Raw genomic sequence first — 25,906 nt, 5'->3', positions numbered from 1 at the left:
TAAAGACATCGATCTCTACAAGTTTACATAAAGGTTTCCAATGTAAATGCATGAAATTGTAAGACAAGACAAGCATTATATTTTGCATTTGACTTGTAGCAGCTTTCAGGGAAGTATATAGTTTATCTTTGGGCAATTTCTAAGTGACAATCCTTCTCTCTTTTTTTTTTAAGATTTTATTTATTTATTCATGAGAAACACAGAGAGACAGAGAGACAGAGAGAGAGAGATAGAGAGAGAGACAGGGAGAGAGAGAGAATGAGAGGCGGAGGGAGAAGCAGACTCCCGGGATTCGATCTTGGGTCTTCAGGATCACACCCTGGGCTGAAGCCAGCGCTAAACCGCTGAGCCACCCAGGATGCCCATAAATACCATCCTTCTCGTCCTCCTTGGAACATTTACTGTTGACCACCTCCAACATCTTGGTCTTGCTCTCTTCTTGCCTTCTGCTGTCCCAGCTCACTTCCTAGTTTCATGATTGCTCCTTCTCTGGTTTCCTTTTCTGCCACTTAAATTAGAATTTCTTCCAAGATGTTGCCTCCTATCCTCTCCTTAAAGCTGTGTGTGATGGCTCTCCTGTTGGCTCTAACCCTAGTTAGAGCCAATCCCCAAGGCTTCTTCAGTCTCAGTCAACTTTTCTGAGGATTACCAAATCTAAATTCAGATTCCCAACTGGCTTCCCTCCCAAACTTCTGGTCCACATTTCCTGTTACCATTCAAGAATCTGCACATGAAATTTAGTATATGTCTAAGGGAATTTATTAACCTCCCTGCTAAATCTATTCCTTCCCTTGCATCCTCTCTATTGATGGCCTCCCTACCTGTTCACCCATGCACAAAAGACGTTCACCCATGCACAAAAGTACTCTTTTTAGACTCATTGTCTTTACCTTTCACAATTAATAAAACGCCAAGACCTGCCAGTTCTGCTTCCCACCATAGCAGCACCATTTCATTGCAACCACCAATGCATTTATTACTACTGTGAAGCTGGTGGTTTATACTGTTAAGGTCAAAGTATACTTAAAAGTTCTAAGGAAGATAATGCATAGTTTCTTTAAAAAGTAATATTATACTATGCATGGAAGTATGCAGAGGATATGTAGGAGAAGTTGTTACAGTAGCAAATAAATCACACCTATTGCAATTGAAGGAAAAGCACTATGAGTGTTTTACAGGCAAACCTGTTAGGCTCCTCTCAGGTTGGAACATAAGGTGCCCAGAAGGGTCATACTTCTGGAAGCCTGGAGTCAGGAGTTTGTAAACTTAGAAAAGCAGTGATTCTCAAGGTGGGTGTGAATACCAAAATAAGCCCTGGGTCTCTTTCTTACATACTTCACACTTGCCAATGCCACTCTGCCCCTTCACCCAAATTACGACCTTCAAACCTGAAGAAGTATGTCCCCTCCTAAAAAATTGCTATGGTACTAATACTAATGGACTATGATAATGAGTATGTTTCTCAGGTGTGTAATGACAGCAAAGGGTTTGAAAAACCACTCAATTAAAGGAGAACTCTAATTAGTTCCAGCAAGTTAGCAAGCCATAAAGAGTGTAAGGGCCTACATGATTTTGGGTCCCAAGAGAAGATTCTAAGTGATTTCTAATTAGCCCAGAAACAAATTCCATGACTGAGTCAAGCAAAGATTGACAAATTGAGATCAATGGAAGGATATCAACCTATTTTAATATTTTTTAAATAATGCTCCTTTTGTCATTTACAGGAAGTAAAAAATCTCTGTTCTGCCATTATTTTAACTAAACTTTAATTTTTATAAAGAAAACATATATAGTCATAAATTTTTTTTTTTTTAAATTCCAACTCCTCCTTGATTTGTCCATACTTTGTAAGGACTGTTACAGGCTTTGGTCAGTAGTTATGGTACTACTACTGTTATTTGTAAGAAGCCATTTGAATCACGGTCATTGCAACTAGAAGGAATTCCCTAGGCTCCAACCGTGTCTTGGAGATATCCTATTTTAAGGAAACAGAAATCTAAAACAACAATATCCCTTCTTATAAATTTTAGGACGCAATTTGCAACACTAGGTTGAGAACAAGGAGAAGAAATTCTGCTCTTATCCTTGGCACAAAATACCATAAAAGTCTGGGCAATAATAATGCATTTCACAATGCTTTACAATTTCTAAAACACTTACAATACCTTAGCTCATTTGAGTTGGATTAGAGAGCCACTAAATTCCCTAGGAGCTACAACAGTGCTATGTATCTATATATATGTATATATATATTAATATTTATTTAATACAAGTAAATCCACATAGAGACATTCCAAAATAAAACAAATTCCTAGATAACCATTCCGTTCATCAAAGGATTCTATACTGCAAAGGATTTTACATTTAGATTGCTTTGAAGAGTGAGCTTCTATAGTATATTCTAAAGTATACTCAAAATAATGGATATATGAAAAGTCAATTTACATTGAATATTTCAAAACTATTTGGGGGAGGTCTATGGAAATACTTGCCCCATGAAACCTGAGATTTTGAGTTTTCCTTCTTGTGGGAAGAACATGGCCTTAACACTCCTTACCATTAAGCAATGTTCACGGTCTATATTCTCCTCCAAGGAACTGCTTAAAAGGAAGGAGATTTATACAGTATCTAAAGATCCTTTGATCTTTGGTTTCAGATTTTCTTTTTATTTATTTTTATTTGACAATAATATTGATTAAAGTTTCTGTGTCAAAGCTACTTCTTAAAGAATCATATTCATCTGTTCTTCCTCATAAAATCTTAAAGAATAGCTTTCCCATTCATATTCTAAATAAGGTAAAAGAACAGTCTGACTGTCATCCCAGTGCACTTTTAATTTCTGCCCTGAGAGAAACAAAATGTTCAAAATATTTGTGCTCTGTTCCCCTCACCCCAGCACACTCCTCTCTCCCAAGAAAAGGCTTCTGGTCGTGCATGGAAAGAGTTGGACACATGCTGCTGCCCAAACACTGTCATCCAACACCCACTCAAAGTGAGCAATCCCAGGTCAGGGGCCCATAATTATGTTTGGAGGGTTGAAGAATCCTACTTTAAGGCAGCAAAGAGGCAAGACCACCAAGTGTATAGGTTGTAAAGAATAAAGAAACTAAAATCTTCTGGCCAGTCTGTCTCCTGGTGTTCCTCAGTTTCTAATTCAGGTAAGCCAACAGAATCTAAATATATTCTGCCAAGAGTGGGAAGACAGTACAAATTTAGCAGACCCTAAAACACTCTAACCTTTTGAATTAAGTCAGGTACATCTGCTCCCAATTACATGCCGTGTACACACACTCACACACATAAACACATACACAGTGGTAGATTTAAAACAGCTGCAAGTTCTCTGTTGGTCCTCCCATTGAGAGATGGAGCCCAATTCTCCTCCTTTATATCTGGGCTGTCTTTAGGGCCTCACTTGACCAAGCAAATGTGGTGGTCATAATATTCTAAGGTTGCTAAGGTTGGCTCAGAAGACATGCAGCTTCCACCCGGGTCTCTTGGACTGCTCATTCTTGGAGAACTCACTCGTAGCTGTCTGTTTCTTGGAATCCAGTTGCCATGCTGAGAGAAAGCCCAAAAAGCTCCACAGTGAAACACACATGGAAAGAAACTGAGACCTCTCAGCTGACTGCCCTGACTGACCTCCCAGCCCATAACCAACATCAACAGCCAGCCATAAGAGTGAGCCATCTTAAACTATGTACCCAAGTTGAGCTTTTAGATCACTACATCCCAGCCACCATCTGGTTACAGGGCCTGGAAGATCCCAAACAAGAATAGTCTAGTCTTCCTCACAAAATTGAGAGCAAAATAAAATGTGGCTTTTAGGTTATTAAGTTTCTAGGTGGTTTGTTAAGTAGAAATAGATTTCCAGAACATGTCAGTCACCATTTTGATACTATACACAATAAAAGGGACCCCAGTAATTTAAGTCTAAATTTCTTCCCTTTTCCATTCACCAGTAATCCAGAATAAATGGGGTCGTGGTTTGCAAGACTCAACTAAATGGGACAAGACCAGAATATTGAAAACTACTCAAGCTACAGAGATAGAACATAGGTTTTATAATGTCTGATTTATAATTGATCTTGCAGACTCAAATCTGTTATATATATCTTATCCTCAATTAGTTATAATCTCAAGTAAGAAAAAGGCAAATCGAGCTAATAATGCTATGATTACAACATTCTGTAGAAATTCTTCCCCCAATATTACTTCCTGATTTATAATCATTTAACTTCATATCACCAATTTTAATGCCTCGTGATTTAACAAAGAAATGCATTAAATATTGCCATCTTTCAACATCACTAGGCTTTGATGAGCTTCTCTGCCATTTAAAATACCCAAGTATTGAAAATCAGAACAAACAGAAGAACTATTATAAAGGAAACACAGTATTCTCCCATTCATTTCTTCAAATAAAGACAGTTCAAAGTAATACACAAAAAGGAACACAGTGAATGCTGTCATACACACACACACACACACACACACACACACACTGCGCTGGAGGCTATATGATATCATATCTGTACCCTTCAAAACAGAATCCTATCATTTGGAATTAAAACACATTTTCCTTTCATTAAGCCTGCTCTGCATGAAAAGGGTGTCATTTTGTCATGGCTGAAATTCCTTCAGAAAAAGCACTGGAAGCATCTTACACAAATCCTCTTAGGTCATTTCAGGACAAAACATGGAGTATAGGTTAGCAGGATTATGTCACCCATTGACCAGCTATGCTTGTGAAAGTGTGATTTGTGTAACATGTTAGATAGAACTTGTTTCCACTCTGTAAGATGTCTAGAATGCATTTATACCAATTCTCTCAATATTTAGGAGGCAAAGACAATCAGATATACTTGTTTGTGGGAAGCAAAGTTATAAACTAAAATGCAAAGAAAATTCGTCATGACTACCTTAGCTTACTCCATATAATACCACCGAGTAGAATTTACAGCTCTTTCAAAATCCAATGTCTATAAAGACAGAACGCCTTGGAGGAAAATGGTACCATACTTAAGATAGTGATATCTTTTATTAGTACAGTAAAGTCCTATTTTTATGGAATAGGATGGGTCTGAGGTCATTCCATAAAATTGATTTCCCAGAAAATGGAAATAGGCAATTTACCCTAAGAATTTTATTGAAAAATTATGCTATTCTATTTGAATAATGATGGGAATGTTCTACACGTTTCCTTTATTAATGAATTAAAATACACAAAACACCATAAAATTATATTAGAGGTTCAAAAGTATCACTTAAATCTTCTTTACCAGTCACTTTCATTTTGTAAAATCAGCAGTTCCATTAAAATCGTATTATGTAAAAATGGGTTTTTACTGTAATAATAGTTATTACCTATTTAGCTCCCAAGGATGTTGTGAAAATTAAATAATAAGCCATTGGAAAGCAAATACAAAGTGTCGCTAATACCAGAGGCCAAGGGGGGCAGCCAAATGGAAAAATGCTGGAAAAGAGCAACTGATACATTAAAAATCACAGCTTTCATCTCTAATTCCATTACTGCCAATACTCTATGCAGTGGTCATGTGTACTGACATTACCTGATTTCATCTTTTTAACACCATGACATACATATTAATTAGAGTCCGCATTTTAGAGATGAGGGTCAGAGAAGTTTAAAACTTGTCCAATGTCACACAATTGTCACATGATGTCAAAATCCAAATGTGAACCCAGATTTATCCTAGTCAACAGCCCATTCTCATGTCCTGAAGCATCACTAACTGTCCGATATGCTTTTGTGCCTCCTAACTGTCCCTCAGATTCTTACTCCATTTTTCTAGTTCCTCTTCTTCCGTGAAGCCGTATCTCTTCCATTCACCCAAGACATTTTGATTCAAAACACTTCTGTTGCTAATTCCAGCCATTTGATGTATTATTATGTATTCTGTATTTTATTACTCGACTAAATCCCTAGCTATTGGAGGTCACGGTATATCTGACTTCCTTCCCCAGGTCAGGAGCACCCAGTACAGTACCTTGAGCACAGTGAGTGTTCAGTAAATGTTGGTCAAACTGAATTGGAAAGAAGAGTGAACTTGAATTACAACTACATTTGCTGCCAGATGCAAAGCACATGCTTTTACTAAAGTCTCATTACATCAGATACCTCTTTAGGAAGTTTCTCCAGTTTTCCCAAGTGTATGTACTAATGGGGATGTGGTAAGATAGAATTCTTTGAGTATCTGACATATGCTAGGTAGTCAATAAATAGTTGAGGGTTTTTTTCCCCCTTTTAATTCCAACCGGAGGAGGCAATATGAACAATAAGCAGAGAAATACAAATCCTATATAATATGTCATCTGATTTGGATGAATCAGAATAGGCAGAGATGGTAAATTTTGTGCATCTGTATGTGTGTTTGTTTGTTTTTAATTACAGTATAATGAGGGCTCTGGAATCAAACTGATTTCCTGACCCAGCCTTTTGACTAGCTGGATGAAACTTGGGCAAGTTACTAAACCGTCTGTGTCTCAGATTCCACAACTATCAAAAGAGGGACAACATGGGCAGCCCGGGTGGCTCAGTGGTTTAGCACCACCTTCAGCCCAGGGTGTGATCCTGGAGACCTGGGATCGAGTCCCACGTCGGGCTCCCTGCATGGAGCCTGCTTCTCCCTCTGTCTGTGTCTCTGCTTCTCTCAATCTCTCTCTCTCTCTGCCCGCCCCACCCCATGTGTCTCATGAATAAATAAATAAAATCTTTAAAAAAAAGAGGGACAACAGCAGATTTACCTCGTAAAGTAGTTATGAGAATTAATTGAAAAAATCCATGTGGAACAATGGAGCATAGGGCAGGGCACACACCAAGCAGTCAAATTATATTTGCTGCTATCATCATCAATGTCATCATCATAAAAATCTTAATTAATAGATATCTACTCAAAGGAGAAGACGTTCTCTTTCACAGACTTGTACAATCTTATATTGTACTATGTCAAAACCATCTAACTCAAATATTTAATTCTAATATTAAATTATAGGTGGCAAAAAATAAATAAATAAATAAATAAATAAATAAATAAATAAATAAATAAATTATAGGTGGCAACATTGAGATGGTGCACTTCACTCAAGCAATATATATTGTCTATTTTGTGCCACCCTTAGTGGTGAATAATCTTACTTGATTCAAGGAAGACTGGCAATGAAAGAAACCAGGAGAGCCAGGAAAAGGTCAAGAATACAAAACCACAAGTAGAAAGAGAAGGTAAATTCAAATGAAGTCCCATCAGAGTTCAAAATATGAGGGTTTGCCAAAAACCTGAAGGGAAAAGTACGTCAGAATAGCTCCAAAAAGAACAGAACAATGGATTAAAATGCTGGCCACTATAAGATCATCATTGGAAAAACTTAGAAGGAAAAAAAGGCAACAGAATAAGAGTAAGACTTCATTTATTACATATTACACACCCGTGTTCATTCATGGATCTTTCCATGGATCTGTTCCATGGATCTTTCCATTTCCAGAAATAATGAACAATAATTGCATGGTTTAAAGGTCTTAACTTCTCTGATTCTCACAATAAGACTGAAGGACCAATGGAAAGATACTTTATACATCCAATGTTTGCGCCTCTCCCTAACACCCCACTTTTTTCCAAAGCACGGATCTGTGCATTTTGTTTATTTTATTTTATTTATTTTATTTTATTTTATTTTATTTATTTTATTTTATATTTTATTTTATTTTATTATTTTTTGATCTGTGCTATTTAAGAGCAGCTTCATGGAGAATTCAGGCCCATTTTATAAGCCTACCATGCACAAACAATGGAATGAAGAATGATGGAGAATGCCAGGGGCTCCCAACACTCAGGGCACACAGTAGATACAGTCAACTGCAGTGCCAAGCAAGATAGCTAAGATTACTCCTCTCTCAGCATAAAGGTCCCAAAGGATACTAAAAGCTTGGCAACCTTCAAAAGCTTTACTTGCTTCCTGCATGGGGTGGGGGAAAAACAGCTTGCTTAGTGGGAAAAACCATAGCCCAGGGCCAATCCGCTGGCTACATTCATCAAAGAAATGGCTGAGACAGAACAGATTTTTCCCTTCCGTACAGGAATGAGTCATGAGCTTGTTTATTCAAAAAGTTACATTCTCCATTGAAAGAGGTGGATGATAGGGGAGTTGGATGATAATAATAGTTCAAGTTCGTGCTGGTCAGCGTTCCCCCTCCTGTCCCTCATCTCTCTATGCACAGCTATACCAGCACGCCACCAATGCCCAGAGGTAGTTAGTGTTTTAATCATTCTGCCTTCTTTTTTTTTTTTTTTTTCTATCTTAAATAAAACAAGCACCACAACTACTCTTTGTCATTTCCTCTTGGTCCTTTTAGAAAGGGAGTAGATGTACTTGATGGGTTAAGAATATAGCCTTCAAGTCAGACTGCCTGGCTTAAACTCCTAACTGCTGAACTGCAAATTACAAGTTACTCAACTGCCCTGGGCCTCTGTTTCCTCAGCAGTAAAAACAGAGATGATAGGGATGCCTGCTGGGTGGTTCAGTTGGTTGAGTCATGAGTCAGTTAGTCATGATCTTGGGGTTCCAGGATTGAGCCCCACATCGGGCTCCCAGTCCAGTGGGGAATCTACTTTTCCCTCTGCTCCTCTCCCCAGCTTATGCATTCTCTCTCCCTTTCTTTCTCTCAGATAAATAAATAAAATCTTTAAAAAAAAAAAAAAAGGATGATAATATCACTTATATCACAAAGAAGTTATTTTGAGGGCTCAATGAGTTAACATACGGAGAATCATTCCTACCATGTTGTTAGTTGTTAATAAATGTCGGATACTATCATTGTTATCACTTTGCAGATGACCAAACCTTCTTCTTACAATATGGATCTTTTTAAATTCAGTAGTACTGTGGAAATTCGAACTAAGCCATAAATGAAATTAGGTCTTTTAGGGAAAATATATTTGTTCTTCGAAAAACATCTACTTCTCAGGCTAGAGAGATTTTCTAGGAGTTTCAATAACTCTCTCTTTAAAAAGAAGAATTTGGGGATGCCTGCGTGGCTCAGTGGTTGAGCCTCTGCCTTTGGCTCAAGGCGTGATCTGTGTCGGGGATGGAGACCCACATCAGGCTCCCTGCAGGGAGCATGCTTCTCCCTCTCCCTCTGCCTCTCTCTGTGTCTCTCATAAATAAATAAATAAATCTTTTTTTAAAAAAAAAAGAATTTTGGGGACACCTGGCTGGCTCAGTTGGTGGAGCGTGCAACTTGATCTCAGGGTAGTGAGTTTGAGCCCCATGTTGGGTATAGAGATTCTTTAAAAATAATAATAATGAATATTTTTTAAAAAGAATTTTATAATTATGTTATGTTTCTGTTTATCTGAAGACTCATCTTTTTCCACATGTGTCTATGTGGGAAGAGAGTTCTAGATGGATGATAGATACATACATACATACATACATGTATACATACATACATGGACTTTTATTTTTCTGTTTTATTTATTAGTTTCCTTTTCTAGCATCTTTGAAAAATCATGGTAACAGAGGAACTTATTCATTATTTTTCTGTATTTGAAAGATTCTATATTTAAAGTTTAAAAGTTCTATTATTTAAAAGATCCACAAAAGGCAAAGGAAAAGAAAGCACTTGCAAATTGCTTCTTTCCAAACACCCTGTCTTTCCAAATTAAAGACCCTAGAATTTTCTGCAAATCTGTTCTCTGACACATAAGAAGAATATCCCATTAGTGGATTAGTCTAACTCCTTGTGGCATTGTGACTGCTTATTCTACCTTTAATGAAGGTAAGCTGAGCTATTTTTGCCGGATTTCATAGGATTATGAAATTTGTCACCTACAAAAATTCAGAAAAGAAGGTTGTAGACATAAGTGCCCACAAATAAGATTGCCAACGTTCTATACTTGTTGTACAATATATTTAAATGACAGGTAATCCCCAATTGGATTATCCTAGTTCAGTCTGTCTGTGATTATTTAATTCGTGGACTGTTTTACTCACTGGGTAAAATCAGGATGTCATCCCCAGGACCTGGAATGGTATGGTTGTGTCCTCCCCAGCCCTCTTCAATCCCTGTCCATGCTTCAGGAAGGGACCATTTTAAAGCTGACTCAGGTGCAGAAGTAGAAGCTACAAAACAAAAAGAAAATAGCAAAGTAACTATGAAAATCTGATTCGCTATAATAACTTGAAAATTCTACCTTTATTTTAAGATATTGATGATATTCTTACCTCCCAAGGTAGCTGCTTTTTGATATTTAATAACATTCTAAAAATCATTTATCAGTGTAAAGCAAGTAATTATTCAATCCTTCAATTACTTCTACTTCTAGAGTAAATATATTCTACTTTTGTTATTAAACATTTGTGTTTTACCTGATATAAATATGACCATATGCTTATCATGGAACAGTTGAAATATGCAAATATAGAAAGAAAAATAATAATAATGGCCTATAATCTCACTACCTAGAGATAACTGCCATTAATCTTTTCTTTGCATTTCCTTCCAGAATTTTTCAGCATTTTTATATAATTGAGATTACATCATACATGCAATTTTATATTCAGTTCTTAGCTGAAGTTTTAACATGCATTTTCTAATGTCATTAAAACTCCTTGTCAACATAATTTTAATGGCTACATAATATTCTATCATATGAAAAGTCTATCATTTACTCAATCTTTAATGTTTGGTATTTAGGATCTTTCCATTCTCTTTTAAAATTATAAGTAATGCAGTGTTAAATATATCTACATAAATCTGCCAATAACAATTATTTTTTCTTAAAATAGAATCTTAGCAATGGAATCACTTAGTCAAAAGGTATAATCTTTTCATAGTTCTTAATGCATATTAAAGGCAAGATAATAATCTGGACACCTCTCATTACAGTAATTTACATACAGTTCATACGTCTCAACTGGGTTTTATTGATTCTGCCACTGATGATCAAATGGGATTTTCTTTTCAAACACCTCACTAGCCTCTTCATCAGGAATTGTAACACAAATCTAATAATTTCCAGTGGTGACCGCACAGTATTCATCACACACAACACCATGTTGAACTGCACCCACAGATTCTTTTCTGGAGTTTGATCCTTAGCACAAAGATAGAGGGCAGAGAGAGAGACTCTTAAAAGAGGATGAAAAGATTCATAGATGACTTCAAATGTTCTTTGAGTTTCAAGAGCTCAAGTGATGTGGGATCTCACATGACTGGGGAGAGAGGGCAGATTTGCATCCATTATACTAATTTCACAAGCACAAAGAATGAGTGCCTTCTCCACCAACATCTCCTAAAAAGTAGAGACACCAAAAGGAATAAAATGTCATTCTTGCCCCCAAAGGAGCTAGCAATGTTGTATAAGTTGTCTAAATAAATATTGGGAGGATAGAACTCTGAAGGGAGTTCTCTTTAATGGTACCCAACAAAGAGAATAAGTGAAACCTTGCCAGGAGAGGCTTCCTGGAGAGGGAGCCTCTGAGCTGCATTTTAAAAGCCTTAGGAGCTACAAAGGTAAAGGGGATTGTGGTGAGAATTGCATCCCTCTAGACAGAGGGATGATCAGGAGTAATGGCAAGAAATAAGAGATTAAGTGGAGGATCTCTAAGCAGTTTGGAGTGCTCAGTCACAGAGCTGGGAGGAGGCAAGTGATAAGGCTGGAGAAATAAGCAGAGATCCAGGTGCAATTGGTAACAAAGATGGAAGAGCTAAAGATGACCTCTGAGTTTCCAACATAGGTGGAATAGGCAGAGATGTCCATTAAGACAGACATTGATGAATTCAGTTTAGGCCATAAAGAATTTGGAGTGTCTTTGAAAAGACCTCCAGGTGGGGATACACAGCAAGAAGGGATTGGATATGAATCTGAGGAATCTGAGAGAGCTCGGAGTCAAAGAAACAGATTTGGTGGTCACATTTGAAACTCTAAGAGTTGTGATAGCTCCAGAGGCTTACAATGTGAAAAGAGAAAATGCCTGAGGTCAGAACTTTGGGGAACACCCAGTTACTTTGTCTACCAGAACCCAACTCCCTCCTAATCATGATCTCCTTAGAGCCCTGGGATAACTGAGAAGTATATAGATTGTGGTCAAGTAGAAATCCTAGGCAATTTAATTAGCACACAATCAACCCCACATCATGGGAATCAGGCATGGTCTTGGCACAAGCTTCACTCAGAAAGAGGCTTTATAAATATTTTACAAACACTAAGACTATAATACCTAGTTTCCTCCCAATTTTGCCTCCTTTCCAACAGTATACTCTAAATACTCAAGTGGGGATGGGGTGGGGGCTTTGTTGAAGTGGCCACTAAGCACCACAAAGGCCAGAAAGAGATATTCTGGTGCCTTATTTCCAGTGATATTTCAAAAGGGCAATGACTAGCCTCTTCAAAACCCTATACCAGGATTCAAAAACTCTTTATACCTTAGATGTTGGAAACAAATTCTTCACTTTGTCATCTTCAATCTCATTTATAAGAGGGCTAAAACTGTCTTTAATTGAACAAGCTAATCTTTATTCTAAGTTGTTATTATGAATGAATTTGATCATTCTACCTTCAGATGGGAACACATAATGGAGAATTTAACACATTTCAGTCTCTTGCAAAATTATCAGATTTCTATAGTTAACATCAGGCTTCTATATGGTTATTTAATATAGAAAGGTGGGGAGAGAACAAGAAGCTTACAAGAGTTCAAGAAGAAGTAGAGATGTTCAAGGAGAACCAGGAGAGAGGAATGTCTTGAAAGCCTAAGAGATAGAGTATGTCCAGAGGGCAAAAGTGATCTTGTCAACAGCAGTTCTGATAAGAGAGTGAATAAGGAGTGACTACTGAATTCAAGAACCAGAGCATGGATGATCCAGGTAAGAGTGGCTCCAGTAGAATGGTCGAGGTGGTAAGTAGTGTGGATTACAGTAGACTGAGGAATGCACAGGAGGTGAGGAAGGGAAGAAACAAGGTCAGATCATCCCAAAAGCTCACTGAGGAATGAACAGTTTTAGGATTTGAGATGCTCAGGCTTTGATCTGTCTCTCCAATATTTAGATAAATGAGTCTTATCTCTAAACCCGATTCCATGAATTTTGGTCAGGACCAACACTTGTGAAGAAGCCTCATCTTGCTTTCCTCTACAAATCTGTCACTCAGCAACAGCTACAATTTAAGGGGGTCTCCAACTTGATATCTGAGCCAAATATTGTCCTCTCCACCTCAAACCTTCATCTGCCCTGCATTTTATGGCTCTGCACCAAGAGGTTAGTCTTTTGAGAAGTTGCAGCAGAGATATCAACTAGAGAAAGACTCATTGACCAGGAATTTGGTTTTGTTTTGGTTTGGTTTAACTGACAGGTACTGATCAGAAGGAGTCAGTAAAATAGAGGTTAACTACACAAGACAGAGTCATTTACTGATGGAACAAAGTTCAAAGGATGCTGAAAAGGATGAATTGACTTTAAATAGGAGAAGGGCTGACAGATTCTCAGAAACCTGAGGAAAGGAAATAAACTTCGATTTGTGGGGGAAGGATGGTAAATATAAGAAGACGGGATCCCTGGGTGTCTCAGCAGTTTAGTGCCTGCCTTTGGCCCAGGGCATGATCCCAGAGTCCCAGGATCGAGTCCCACATCGGGCTTCCTGCATGGAGCCTGCTTCTCCCTCTGCCTGTGTCTTTGCCTTGCCTCTCTCTCCCTCTCTCTCTCTCTGTGTGTGTGTGTGTGTGTGTCTCATGAATAAATACTAAATAAATAAATAAATAAATAAATAAATAAATAAATAAATAAATAAGTTATCTGATCAATTGTCCCATACAACTATGCACCATGTTTCCAGTTAGCCCCTACTGAAAAGAAAACATTTTTGAGGTAAAAGCTCTTTAGAAATATTTTTATATTTCTAAATATAAATATTTAGAAGTGGGTTGTTTTTCCCATTTTCCTGTCTCCCATTTTTTAAACAGCATTGCACACATTGAGAGGAAACCAGTAAGGGCACAGTGTTGGAGGAATATGAATGATTTGCACTGGAGTGTTCTGAAACATCGATATCATCTTGACTCAAATTAGCATAAATCCTCACCACAGACCCACTAAGCATCCATTCAACAACTTGCATCACACCACCTCCTCTGCCTCTCTTTAACGTTGGCTGATATGTACTCTAATTTCTGCTGGTTCTGGAGTCTCCTGTCCACGATTTAACCATAAGTGTCCAGCACAATCTTGTACACTCAGAATAAATCTTCAATTGAGTCAACTAGGAGACTCTGCAGCAGAACACTCTAAAGCAAAGTCTCATCTGCATTATAGATCATATTGAATCTCTGAGTGAGTTAACATATAGATAGAATTCCATTAATCAATCATTCCATTGTTTTGTCAAAGAATTTTTGATATTGTAATAATTCTATTGTTTTTTTTTTAAGACTTTATTTATTTATTCATGAGAGACATAGAGAGAGAGAAGCACAGACATAGGTAGAGGGAGAAGCAGGTTCCCTGCAGGGAGCCCGATGTGGGACTTGATCCCAGGACCCCAGGATCACAACCTAAGCCAAAGGCAAATGCTCAACCACTGAGCCACCCAGGTGCCCCTTTACTGTTTTCCATAGAACTTTTCATTAAGCAAAATAGACACTCATATTTAAATTTTGTCATTAACACATTTACTCACACAATAGGAATCAGGGAATATCTTGGGAGCATATTAGTATTTGAAATTTCTTCCTGACAAATGGTAATATATGAATTCTGTAACTCCCTGTGTTTAGGATTGTTTTCTGTTCTAAATTATGTAGGCTAGGAAAACTGAATAAATACAATTAATTTTAATCAAGTCATAAATTAATATATGCCAAAAAAACATATTTTAAACAGCTTAGAGTTTATCTGGCATAGCAGAACACACACTGGACTGAGTTGGGTAACCTGAGCTCTCATCCAAGTTCAACCACTGAATAGGTGTGACTAACTAAACGACTTAATCTCTAGGCTTCCATTCCCTTATTTTTAAAATGAGGCAATTGGATAGGATAGCCTGTGAGGTTCTATAACTTATTAATATTCTATAACTTGTTGAAGCTTTCTATTTGTTTAGCATGTTGTAATTGATTAGCCAAGTGAAACATCTTTCAGTTAAACCGACCCCTCCTAAGAAGCCCTGGAGTCTGGCCACTGACAGTCTCCTTCCAAAGAGTCCTTAATACGAAAATCTTCCCACTAAGTACTGAGTGGCATGGTACCCTAACTATATAGCTGGTTGAATGAGGAATGACCACCCACAAATGGAACAGTATCCCTAAAGGGGCTTGGCATGAGAACTACCCCCAACAGATATGTTCTCTACAAATGAAGACCGATCCAATCAGTTGGAAATTTGAACACAGAACTATCAGAGAGGAAAGAATTGCAAGATACTTTTCTTGGTAACAGTCATTTTAACGGAGATTTACTCATTATTTAGTCATTTGTTTGAGATCCCCATGTGACCATAAGACCCCATGGAGTCAAATACTATTTCTCATCATTGTAGCCTCCTACATCTTGCACAAGAGGCACTCAATAAATAATGCGTTGTGAGCCACCTAAAGGAAAGGAAGGATAAAGGACAGGGAACATAAAGAACAAAATGCTATGGTCACCCACAAACAGTTATGAAAACAAAGAACCACATTCTTCCCAGTCCAATAAGTATGGGGCATTAGCCACCAGTCCATCTAGTTCAGAGTTTTACTCTACTGCCTTTACTTCATTTACTTATTAATTTAAATGGAAGAGTTAGATGATTTTCTGGTTAGCATGGGCTCTGCTCTGACATATCACAAAAATGCCACTGAAAATCAAAGGAAAACCTGGCCTTTGAAAAGACTTGTCCCTGATGCAAATGCATAGTTAAACTGGCTCAGGATAAACAAAAACAAACAATGAAATACATTAGAAGGTGCGTATGAGTCTTTTAGTCTTTGAGAATTTGGCTTTTATGAGTTAGAGAGATTTCACAGAACCATATGACTTTTGGGAAGGGTTTGTTTACCCTGATGTCCTGAAATTACTGGGAACAATTAAAGTTTTGAGATACCCTGAATTTTTCTTTCCATTTGGTAGAGGCCTAATGGCCCATCTGCAGATCTGGACTCCTGTGTGCACATATGGTCCATAATTTATGAAATATGCTTATTTACACATTTTAATTCTTATTTTCCAATGTTTTGAAATGTACCCTTCTTACATCTTTCTGTGAAATGCAGACGCACGTTTCAGCTATTGGGGTGGCACAATAGCAAGTCATTAGACATGACAGCATTAGGGCTGATACCTACCTGTTATAAACAATTTGATGGAAGCAATTTATGGAACTATTATTGGAGGACATTCTGTGGTACCAGGCATTTCTATCTGGTGAGTGGGTTAATACTCACCTGAAATAGTTGGGGGAACTCCTTCCTTCACCTGGAGAGTCACTTGAACTTGGCCTTCACCTGAAACTGAATACAAAAAGCCAAAACTTGGATGTGATGCAAAGAGCATTTTTTAAAAAAGATTTTATTTATTTATTCATGCGAGACACACAGAGAGAGAGGCAGAGAGAGAAGCAGGCTCCATGCAGGGAGCCCGATGTGGGACTCGATCCCGGACTCCAGGATCACACCCTGAGCTGAAGGCAGACGCTCAACCGCTGAGCCACCCAGGCATCCCCAAAGAACATTTTAATACAAAAGATATTCCTATGTGATAAAGATGGCTTTATGCTAAATTCCCCCCAACCTAACTAAATTTTCAAAATAAAAAAATGAAGTCCTCGTTAGTCTAACAATTGATTTCCAACATTTGATTTTGATTGCTTTTATTTGATTAAACTCAACTGCAGTGAGGTCTCTAAGAGAATTGGCACATAAATAAATTAGGGGGGAAACTCTTTAGCCATATGTTCTTTGGAGGCCAATGTTGGTCAGCAGGGCACACTTCATATCCTTTTTCTCCTCTCCATCATTTTGAAGGGTTAGCTGTTAGAATTCATGTGTTTTTCAATAGAGTTCAGATCACCCATGAAATGTATTTGCTTTACCTTTATCTAAACAAATTATCCTTTTAATGAAGGCTTTTTTCCATCCCCTCTTTCTCCTCCATCTTCCAAACCAACTGAGCACATTTAAAAGGCCTGGGGTTCATTAATTTTAAGTGTTCAATAAATTAGTGGAAATAATCAAAAGGCCTGATTCTTTCTGATAATGACAATTTGATGTCAGTATAAACCAGTAGATTAAGCTGGGAACATATGCTCCTTTGCCAAGAGAGGCTGCTATAATTAAATAGTGAATGCATCTACAAGGTGCTCTTACGCCTGATTAATTAGTAATCAGGTGCGCCAACTCCACTTTTCAGTAACACCTTGTCTTTTATTGGTTAATTACCTTTCTGCCTTATCAGATGTCACATGAGCCAACACCTCCCACCACTGGAGGGCCCAAAGCTTGAGGACTTGGTCAAACCCATGCTCTCCATTTGCCTTTCCGTGGAGCCCTAAACTTTTTCCTTCATCACAGGATGGACTAGACCAAGGATCATTTTTTTCTAATTACAAAGCAAAAGTTTCAGATTACAAAAAATAATAATAATAATCCCCAAGGGGATCCATGATGAGATGTTTCCAATCCCTCTATTCTTACTCTGATAATTACTCTCATTAAAATTTTTCCCACTATAAAAAGTGGCTTTCTCCTTATACTACATATTTTGAGACCAGGTACAATGACCAACATGTTCTCTCTGTGTTCTACTTTATCACTACTTCCAAGGTTTTGTTTATATTGTTTCTCTAGCCTGTTGCATATTTCACTCACTTTTCTTAGTAAATAAATAAACATAATGCCACCAGCCCCATGTTTTATCTCTCTTTTTTCTATAATGTCTAATTCACCCACTCGTGCTCATACTGATATTGGTGACATTTATCCCAAGCTTGCTCTCAATTTAGCAAATATTTATCAAGCATCAACTGTGGTAAATTTCAGATTGCATCAGTCATTAGCTCTGTCTCTAAATCTTAGAGGGAGGAACTTTTCTCAAGTACCTTAGGACACTAGACATTGCTGGACATGTAGATACTTACTATGAACTAACCTGGAGATGCTAAATTTATAGGGCTCTACTCTGAATACCCAGTACTTAACTGACAAATTTAACCAATTGAGCAAATAGAGACAGGAAAAACCCTTTTAAAGGAACTAAAAGACAAAATAATAGAATAGACTCCATTATAAAGAAAAGCAAAAGAGAATATGGACAAGATGATATCTAAAAACATGAAAAAGAATGTAACAAAGGAGCACTCTTCCATATGAAGAAGGACTTAAATATTATAATAGAATAAAACTCTGAAGAAGGCAAATTAGAAAAAATTCCAGGAATCATTTGTAAAGGATTATTAGTTCATTTAAAGGTTTTATATAAATCATCCTTGTTAAAAGCAGCTTCCAAGTAATTGTAGATTTCATAACACCTGTGCCTCTTCCTTAAGACAGAGCCACTGAAATAAAGAAAGGAAAAAAGTAAAGTTGCACATGACAAAATCTTTTTTCAAAACTACTGCAGTCATTTTATATTGCATCATGCATTGTAACTGTCATGGTGATAATTAACCCAAAGACTGAAAAGGCTAACCCCCACCATAGCCAACTCCCATATAGACTGTTCCACTTGTCCTTCCATTCAGGAACTAACTTAACCCAGGCTCTGTTCTTTGTAACTCAAGGCTTCCTGGTGACTGTGCTATCATAGCTGCAGCTCTACACTGATGGCTTCTGAACTGCATGACCACTGTGTTGTTATTGTTGTTGTTTTTTCCAGCCTCTACACATGCACAAATGTTTCCCACCTCCTGGGGACCCTCTTCCCCAAAATATATGTTAAAAGCTATCACTCATTTTATTAAAGCGAATGTGAGAATACCATTCACTCTGAGAAAAGGAGTAGTTTCAGTATCCAAAGAAATGGAGAAAAGTTACCAAAAGTAGGAAAGACTGAGAAAGTCTGATTTCCTTCACCACCACATGTACATGGCCCCCTGCAGACTGGTTCTGAAATGTGAGTGTGGGTCAGAGGGCTGGCTATTCTTCCCAAATACCATTTCCACACCCTGGGAATGGAGCCATAGTCAGTCACTGGGAGGAGTTTGGGTGCTGATTGAAGTCCAACAGCCTGAGTTTGAATACTGGGTCTTCCAGTTCCTTGATGTGAGCAACTAATAAGTTCTCTATCATTTCTGAAACTTCCTTCCCATGAAAAATGGAGATAGTCATCCTATCCACCCTTTAGCGTTATCTGGAAGAAAAGATGGGATAATCCCTATATAACATGCTTAGCACAGTGCTTGGCATATAAATGCTAGTCATTACCTATACTGTTATCATGGCAAGCTCGTAATTGTAGCATCCAGTTAACCAAAGCCAAGAAATATGCTTCTACTCTTTTTACAGCTGCACCTAATCATGATGAGCCATAGTATTCAGAATTGTAAGCAACTTAACCAGATCTGCTAGTTTGCTAAGTGCTTCGACTCTATAAAAGACAGTGTAAATGTTAAGCGTTGTTTCCAATTTGGATAAATACAAAGAGGGATTAAAATCATTTGAGAATAAAAGTATTGACTCAGGAAGAGTTTAAAAGCCTTACACGAGTGTGATATTATGCATATGTCTTCTCAGTGCTTATGATTTCTGAGTTTGTATTTGTAATATGAGAGTGGTTAATCTACTTTGTTTATAAACGGAGCCTCATTGCAGTTGATCCTTCCCAGGTTGTAAGACTATCTGGTTAGTCCTCAAAAAGAAAAGAAGTCTTTAGGTCAATTTTAGTCAAATTATTCCGATGAGTGCTATATGATGTAAGGTTGCTATAAATGCAGAGATCCAGAAGAAAGTGAGAAATATGCCAAGAAAGAGGAAAGAGTTACTCAGCCAAATATACTAGTGTCTTCCACCATTGTGTATTGTTTCCAGCAGGTTTTGTCTTCACTAGGGCACTAAGGGAAGAGAAAAATTAATTCTCTCCTTGAGTAGGTCCCATTTTCTCTTGTAATTTTGAAGGGAGAATTAAGGAAAAGGGAAAAAGTAAGTGGCATCTTAGTGGGCCTTTGCTCCTTTCCTATTTAATTCTTCATCCATATTCCCATTTGCACTTCACCATTGAGGTTTAACACATATTTGGACCTCTCATTGAATTCATATTTACATAGTATGAGTCAGCAATTGACCACTCATGAAGAGAATTTAAAACAGCGATGGCATCTGTGTCTGCGGGTTTCACCCTTTCTCTCCCTGACTCATGCCTTCTTTCTCGGTCTCTGTCTATGTTGGACCCAGGCTCCAGCTCTGTCTTCAGGAGCCAGATGTTGGGTGTGGTCCCCTCTCTGCATTGCAGTTTAGCTTTGCCCTATCTTCCACTTCCACCTCTTTTTCTCTCACACCCATACACTCCTGCTCTGTTCTCCCTCCCTGTTAAGTGAACTTGACCTCATTCCCCAGAAATTAGCCTTTTTCACTTAACCTTTGAGAATTACTTGCCAGCTGGTCCCTGGGCAGCTAATGCTTGATTCACAGGAACATACTTCTGTCTGATTCCGGCTGCACAGGGGCAGCCACAGAGCCACTCTGTCCCTCATAACACAGGATCTTTCCAAGTCCTTCACAGAAACATTACATGAAAATCCTACAATCACCTTTGAGTCTTCCATTAGCCCTAGTAATATTCATTCATGGAAGGGTATAAATTTTTTTAGGTGTAATAGTAAAAGAACTTATGCAAGACACTGACAGATATATGTACATTAACTACAGTCCTAAGACATCAATCAAATCTTCTTAATTAACTCAGAAAACAATAACTATTGCTAATCTGACTCAGAGATGTTTGCTACACTTGCATGGAGCATATGTGATGTCCTGGGCCCCATGCAGATCTACAGAACCAGAACTTCCAACAGAGCAGCCTGGGAACAAACATTCCAGCTGTTTGCCCATGAGGCATATTTAAAAAGCTCCAAATTGAGGAATTTTACAATTTCTCTCAAAAACGTGGCTTGTTCTCAGGAGCAGGTGTTCTTAGCAAGTGAGAAAAGAGACCCAGATAAAAAAGAAATCCCTGGGCTCACACTTTTTACTTTCCATCAGTTATACCCAAAACTTGCAGACTGTATTATATTCCCAAAATATAAAATCTGAGGTGATGATTTTAGTGGCATTAATGTTTTATTTTATTTTATTTTTTTTTAAATTTTTATTTATTTATGATAGTCACACACACAGAGAGAGAGAGAGAGGCAGAGACACAGGCAGAGGGAGAAGCAGGCTCCATGCACCGGGAGCCCGACGTGGGATTCGATCCCGGGTCTCCAGGATCGCGCCCTGGGCCAAAGGCAGGCGCTAAACCGCTGCGCCACCCAGGGATCCCTAATGTTTTATTTTAATAGCTATGGATGCTAATATATTTTAGAGAAAACAACTAGGGCATTAAACCCATGATTTTATGAATATTATTACTTAAAAATAGGTTAGGTTTTTTAAAAAAGACAGCATGGGTATTGATTTAAGAAAACTCTAAGGTAAATAATAGTACAAGAGGTATAGGATGTGACAAAGAGTGAAGCTGGATTTCAAATATCTAAAGTTTAGGAAGCATAAAGTCCTCAAAAGGCCCAAGTTTTTCCTTTAAGTAGAAGGAAGAAGAACTGGTTTATAAGAATATATATAAGTTTGGATTAAAAAAACCAAAACACCAGTGTACTGGAAAAAGCACTGACCTAGGGTCAGAAAGGCTGAGTTTGAATACTGGTTACACCACCTATGCTCTATGTGAACTAGAGCCAGCCATCAGCATCACTAAGCATTAGCTCCTTAATCTGATGCCTGGAAAAAATATTTGATTCTGACTTCTAAGTTTTCCTTCCTTCTTTCCTTCCTTTTCTCCTTTTTTTTTTTTTTTTTTTTTTTTTTCCTTCCTTTTCCTTTTGGGAGAGAAGTCGCTTGCAACCAAGAGGCAAAACTCCTTTTCCCATGGCCAGCTCCTCTTCCATTCTCTGTATTTTTGCCATAAAGGTTAGTGCAGTTCCCCAAAGTCAATCCTCTATATTACTGGCAAAAATCCTTGGAGATCTTCGGGGAATGAGTTTTCCTTGAGAATGTAAATTAATTTATTAACTAGAGTGCTATGGATTGCCTTCGAGGGCCTCAGCATGGGGATGGCAGCAAAGTTTCGAAGGAGTATGATTCTGCTCTGCTTATAAACCCCTCCCCAGATGCTCGGGGCGGCCGGCCGAGGCCTCTCTCCCCACATGTGCCAGCAGAGCTCCTTCCCCAGGAGCTGACAGGGTCTTCTGGCCCCGCCGGACACCAGACGGACGGATGTAGCCGCGGCCTGCTCCGTCCCTGTGCCCTGGGCACTTGGGAGACAAGAGAAACCCAGGCAGTGCCCACCACCTCCTGGCCGCCAACTCTGCGATTCTCAGGACCTCCCGGGTTGACAGCATCTCTTCTGAGCCTTCTGTGTGATGCGCCTCGACTTCTTCAGGGAGACGGCTGCGGACAACGAAGTCCATCTGTCTGTCTACCACAGCCCCCTTGCCCTCATCGAACATGGCCCCGGCTTCTTGCCAAGCAGCCTGCCTTTAGCTCGGCTAGGGGCCCTTTCGGAGACAGGCCCTGGCCAGCCTGGCTAGACGTGGCTTCTTTTTTCTCTCCAGTCAGGTCCGAAGAGGGTGGTAGGCAGGGGCCGGGCGCTCAGCTGCCGCCCCACAGGAGCCCCACATGACATCCGGCGCAGTGTGGCTGTGCGAGCCGGCAGGGCCGCTCTGAATGGCTCAGCATCTGACAGGAATTTATCACCGGCTGCTGGTTGGCCGAGGCAGAAAGCGAGGGGAAGGGGCTGGGGGTGTTTGATGCTCTCTGCCACAACCCAACAGTTTGCCCTAAAGAGCCTTTTCCCGATAGAAAAGGACAGGGTCAAAAGTAAGTTGACCCCTGACAGAATGTACAATTATTAGGAGGGGACTGTGCACGAGCAGCTGCTGGAACCCCACTGGCTCCGCATCGGGCTTCCAAGAGTCAGAATATGAATAATCAACTCAAGATTGTCTCCTCCACCCCTACCAACCCCCCTCCACCCCCAACCTTCTCCTCCTGTTTTGGGCAAGTCCTATTATATTCCTACAGGAAGAAGCATAGCCCTCCCTGGCAGCTGCAATAATTGTGTTCCTATTGTGATGAAGACCTCCTCCTGGCCACCCCCCTACAAGTGGCCATTGTGAGTGGAGAGTCAGTGATTATACGCTCCGCCTGATGCTTTGGGGGAGGGACCCAGCTGTCTAAGTGCTGACACACGAGTGTGCGGAAGGCCAGGGAGGGGGCCGGTGGAGGTGGAGGCGAAAGGTTGAGGGGGGATCCTGCGTCTGTGAGACGGGACCCTGACACACCAGACCTTTTTCATAAGTCAAGCCCAGAACAAATGAGGCTTTATCAGGCCCCAGTGATGAGGGGGTCTCATCTCCCTTTGAAGTGGAGCTGAGCATGGGGCCTAGCAGCTTTTCCTCCTTTGGACCAAGCAAACATCCTTCTTTTGATATGCTACATGCTCATTATCTCTGCCCCATTTAATGATTTTTGATTGAAGGGTGGCGGCTGGGATGCCGAGAAGATCGTTAGAGAGGCTCCATCCAGCCAAGCCTGCAAGAAAGGCTTTCCTTGTGCCTGGGCCTAAATTTGGAATTTCTTAACAGTGTGCGCTTGTTCTTAGAGGCAGATAAGGGCTGAGCGTGAAATTCTTAATTAAGCAATAAATAGAGAGTGGGGTGTCAGCAGATGTAGCCAGTAGCCATGGCAACGCGAATCACATGGGCAAGAGAGCTGAGACGAGATGTAGGCCTCAGGCCGGGGCCTGACTGGCAGCTGAAGAATCCTACAAAGCTTGTAAACCAGATTAATTAGCTGACTAATTATTTCATAGCGTTAATGTAACTAAGAAATAAAAATAGTTAACCATGAACTGAAACATCCCTGGGAAAAAAAAGAAAAAACAGCGGGGAAAGAGGCAGTGGGGAACTGGCTCTGTAAGGCAGAGACAAGAGCTGCCACTTAATCAAATCGCATAAACGGAAAAATGGGCTTCCTGGGATTCTGAAAATGTAAAAGAACACTTGTCCTGCAGTCTCACCCATTCCCAAGCGTGGCATAGAAGTTACAGTTCGGAGCTGCCATTCGGAATCACTTCTCCCATCAAACACTGCTCCTCCTGGGTCCTCACACCAACTGTAGCGCACCAGTGCTCTACTATGGTCTGGTAGGCAAGTGGCTTCTTAAGGCAAAATTCCCAGGGGCTTTAGAAAGGCAACCCGAACCAATCTCCTTAAAAGATATTTTTAAATGAGCGAGGTTATCTTATTCTGTGGGTAACAATTGCTTAAGTGGTATTAAATTTCAATCACAGAAACAATATATCAATATGTCATATTATCGTGAATCTCAGTTATCTTACAAAATCTAGTCAAGGAAAATAGAATGAGACCCTTTCGGAAAGGTTACAACGTGTATGCTAAGTTCAAGGCATATGACATTGTTAATCTTCTGGGGAAAAAAGAAAAAAAAAAATCCAGAGAAATAATCTACTGAGAAAACCTGTGGTAAAGTAACAGGGTATACTAATCACATTTGAAGATATTTGGGCATTTTGTACCACAATTCCAAGAGATAAGTAGGTATTCTTAACCTCATCGTATAGGTGAAGCCATTGAGTCATGGAGCATTTTTAATTCCATGCCCCAAGTGGAACAGCCAGCCAGCCACTGATTAAAACCCTAAACCCTAATCTCTGGCCATGAGCTTTCCAAAGAACCTGCATACCATAAAAGACATTTGCTAAAGAAAGACAAAACTTGCCTTGGTAGAGAAGAGCAATACTCTCAAAACATTACGTACAGGATTGTTTTTCTTTGTCACTGGGGATCAGTGAGAAGTTTTCTCCCACAATCCTGCCTAGCACCCCCTACCCTATTTGGGCAGTGATCAATGATTATTTAGTGGGCAGCACACTCTAGTGGGGAGATCCAGAGCCAGGAGCTAGAATGCCTGGGTTCTGATTTTTTCCCTTCTGGGCTGGGTCTAAGATTAGTCAGGTATCTTCAATCACACACAAAGTAGCCAAATGGAGGAAACAGAGATAATTGTGATTTTGTTTGAAACTTCCTATCCTGGGGGATGTGGTAAGGTTGGAAACAAAAAATACAAAAAAGATGGTCCACTTAGAAGTGGTCAACAAATTAATGAAACACAGCCAATTGTCAGTGAAGCGGCACTCTGAACGAAAAGCCAGCCAGGAATAGGAACAGGGTCTCTTCATCCCCACCCCTGAAAGTCTGGCAGGAAATTCAATGGACCTGAAAGAGGTCAAGCAGTTTCCCTACAATAGATAAAATGGAACTTCTGTATATACAGCTCTCCCCACATTTTTTTTTTTTTTTAATCTCAGGAATATGTCCACACTGACTGTGAGGTCTTGACTTTTGTTTTCTTCTTAGACTAAACGTATTTTATGTAAATTCTCCCAGTCGCAAACCTATAAAGTCACATGGTCCCAAAAAACAATTAAGTGAACGTAACGAACAAATCAATATGTAAAACACACAGCACAGAGCTAGAACTCTATTGCTTGGGGTCTTGGGATACCAGCTTCAACTACCTCACTGCCATTATGGCATCATCAGCCTTCCCAACAATGTTGTAAACTTGACACAGAGAATGTCCAAAATATAACCGAATCTACCCAATTCAACATAGCTGCACAGGACACCACCATCGAGGAGCAGTACAAGCTTGGGTTCCCCCTGAATCCTCATATCCTCACTGT

General features: G+C 39.3%; 1 protein-coding gene across 2 annotated transcripts in view; it reads right to left on the bottom strand.

Annotated features, from left to right (window-relative positions):
• The window catches only part of PKHD1 (PKHD1 ciliary IPT domain containing fibrocystin/polyductin), a 470,542-nt gene that overhangs the window by 196,096 nt on the left and 248,540 nt on the right, over positions 1-25,906 (bottom strand). For both annotated transcript variants that reach the window (XM_077903688.1, XM_077903687.1), the window contains 2 exons: positions 16,435-16,500; positions 10,012-10,140 (listed from right to left, as the gene is read on the bottom strand). In XM_077903688.1, coding sequence (XP_077759814.1) covers positions 10,012-10,140; positions 16,435-16,500 — 195 coding nt within the window. The remainder of the gene's footprint in view (positions 1-10,011; positions 10,141-16,434; positions 16,501-25,906) is intronic.

The sequence above is a fragment of the Canis aureus genome, chromosome 7 (genome assembly GCF_053574225.1).
Source record: "Canis aureus isolate CA01 chromosome 7, VMU_Caureus_v.1.0, whole genome shotgun sequence".
Taxonomy (NCBI): domain Eukaryota; kingdom Metazoa; phylum Chordata; class Mammalia; order Carnivora; family Canidae; genus Canis; species Canis aureus.
This window is presented reverse-complemented; position numbering and strand designations above follow the sequence as displayed.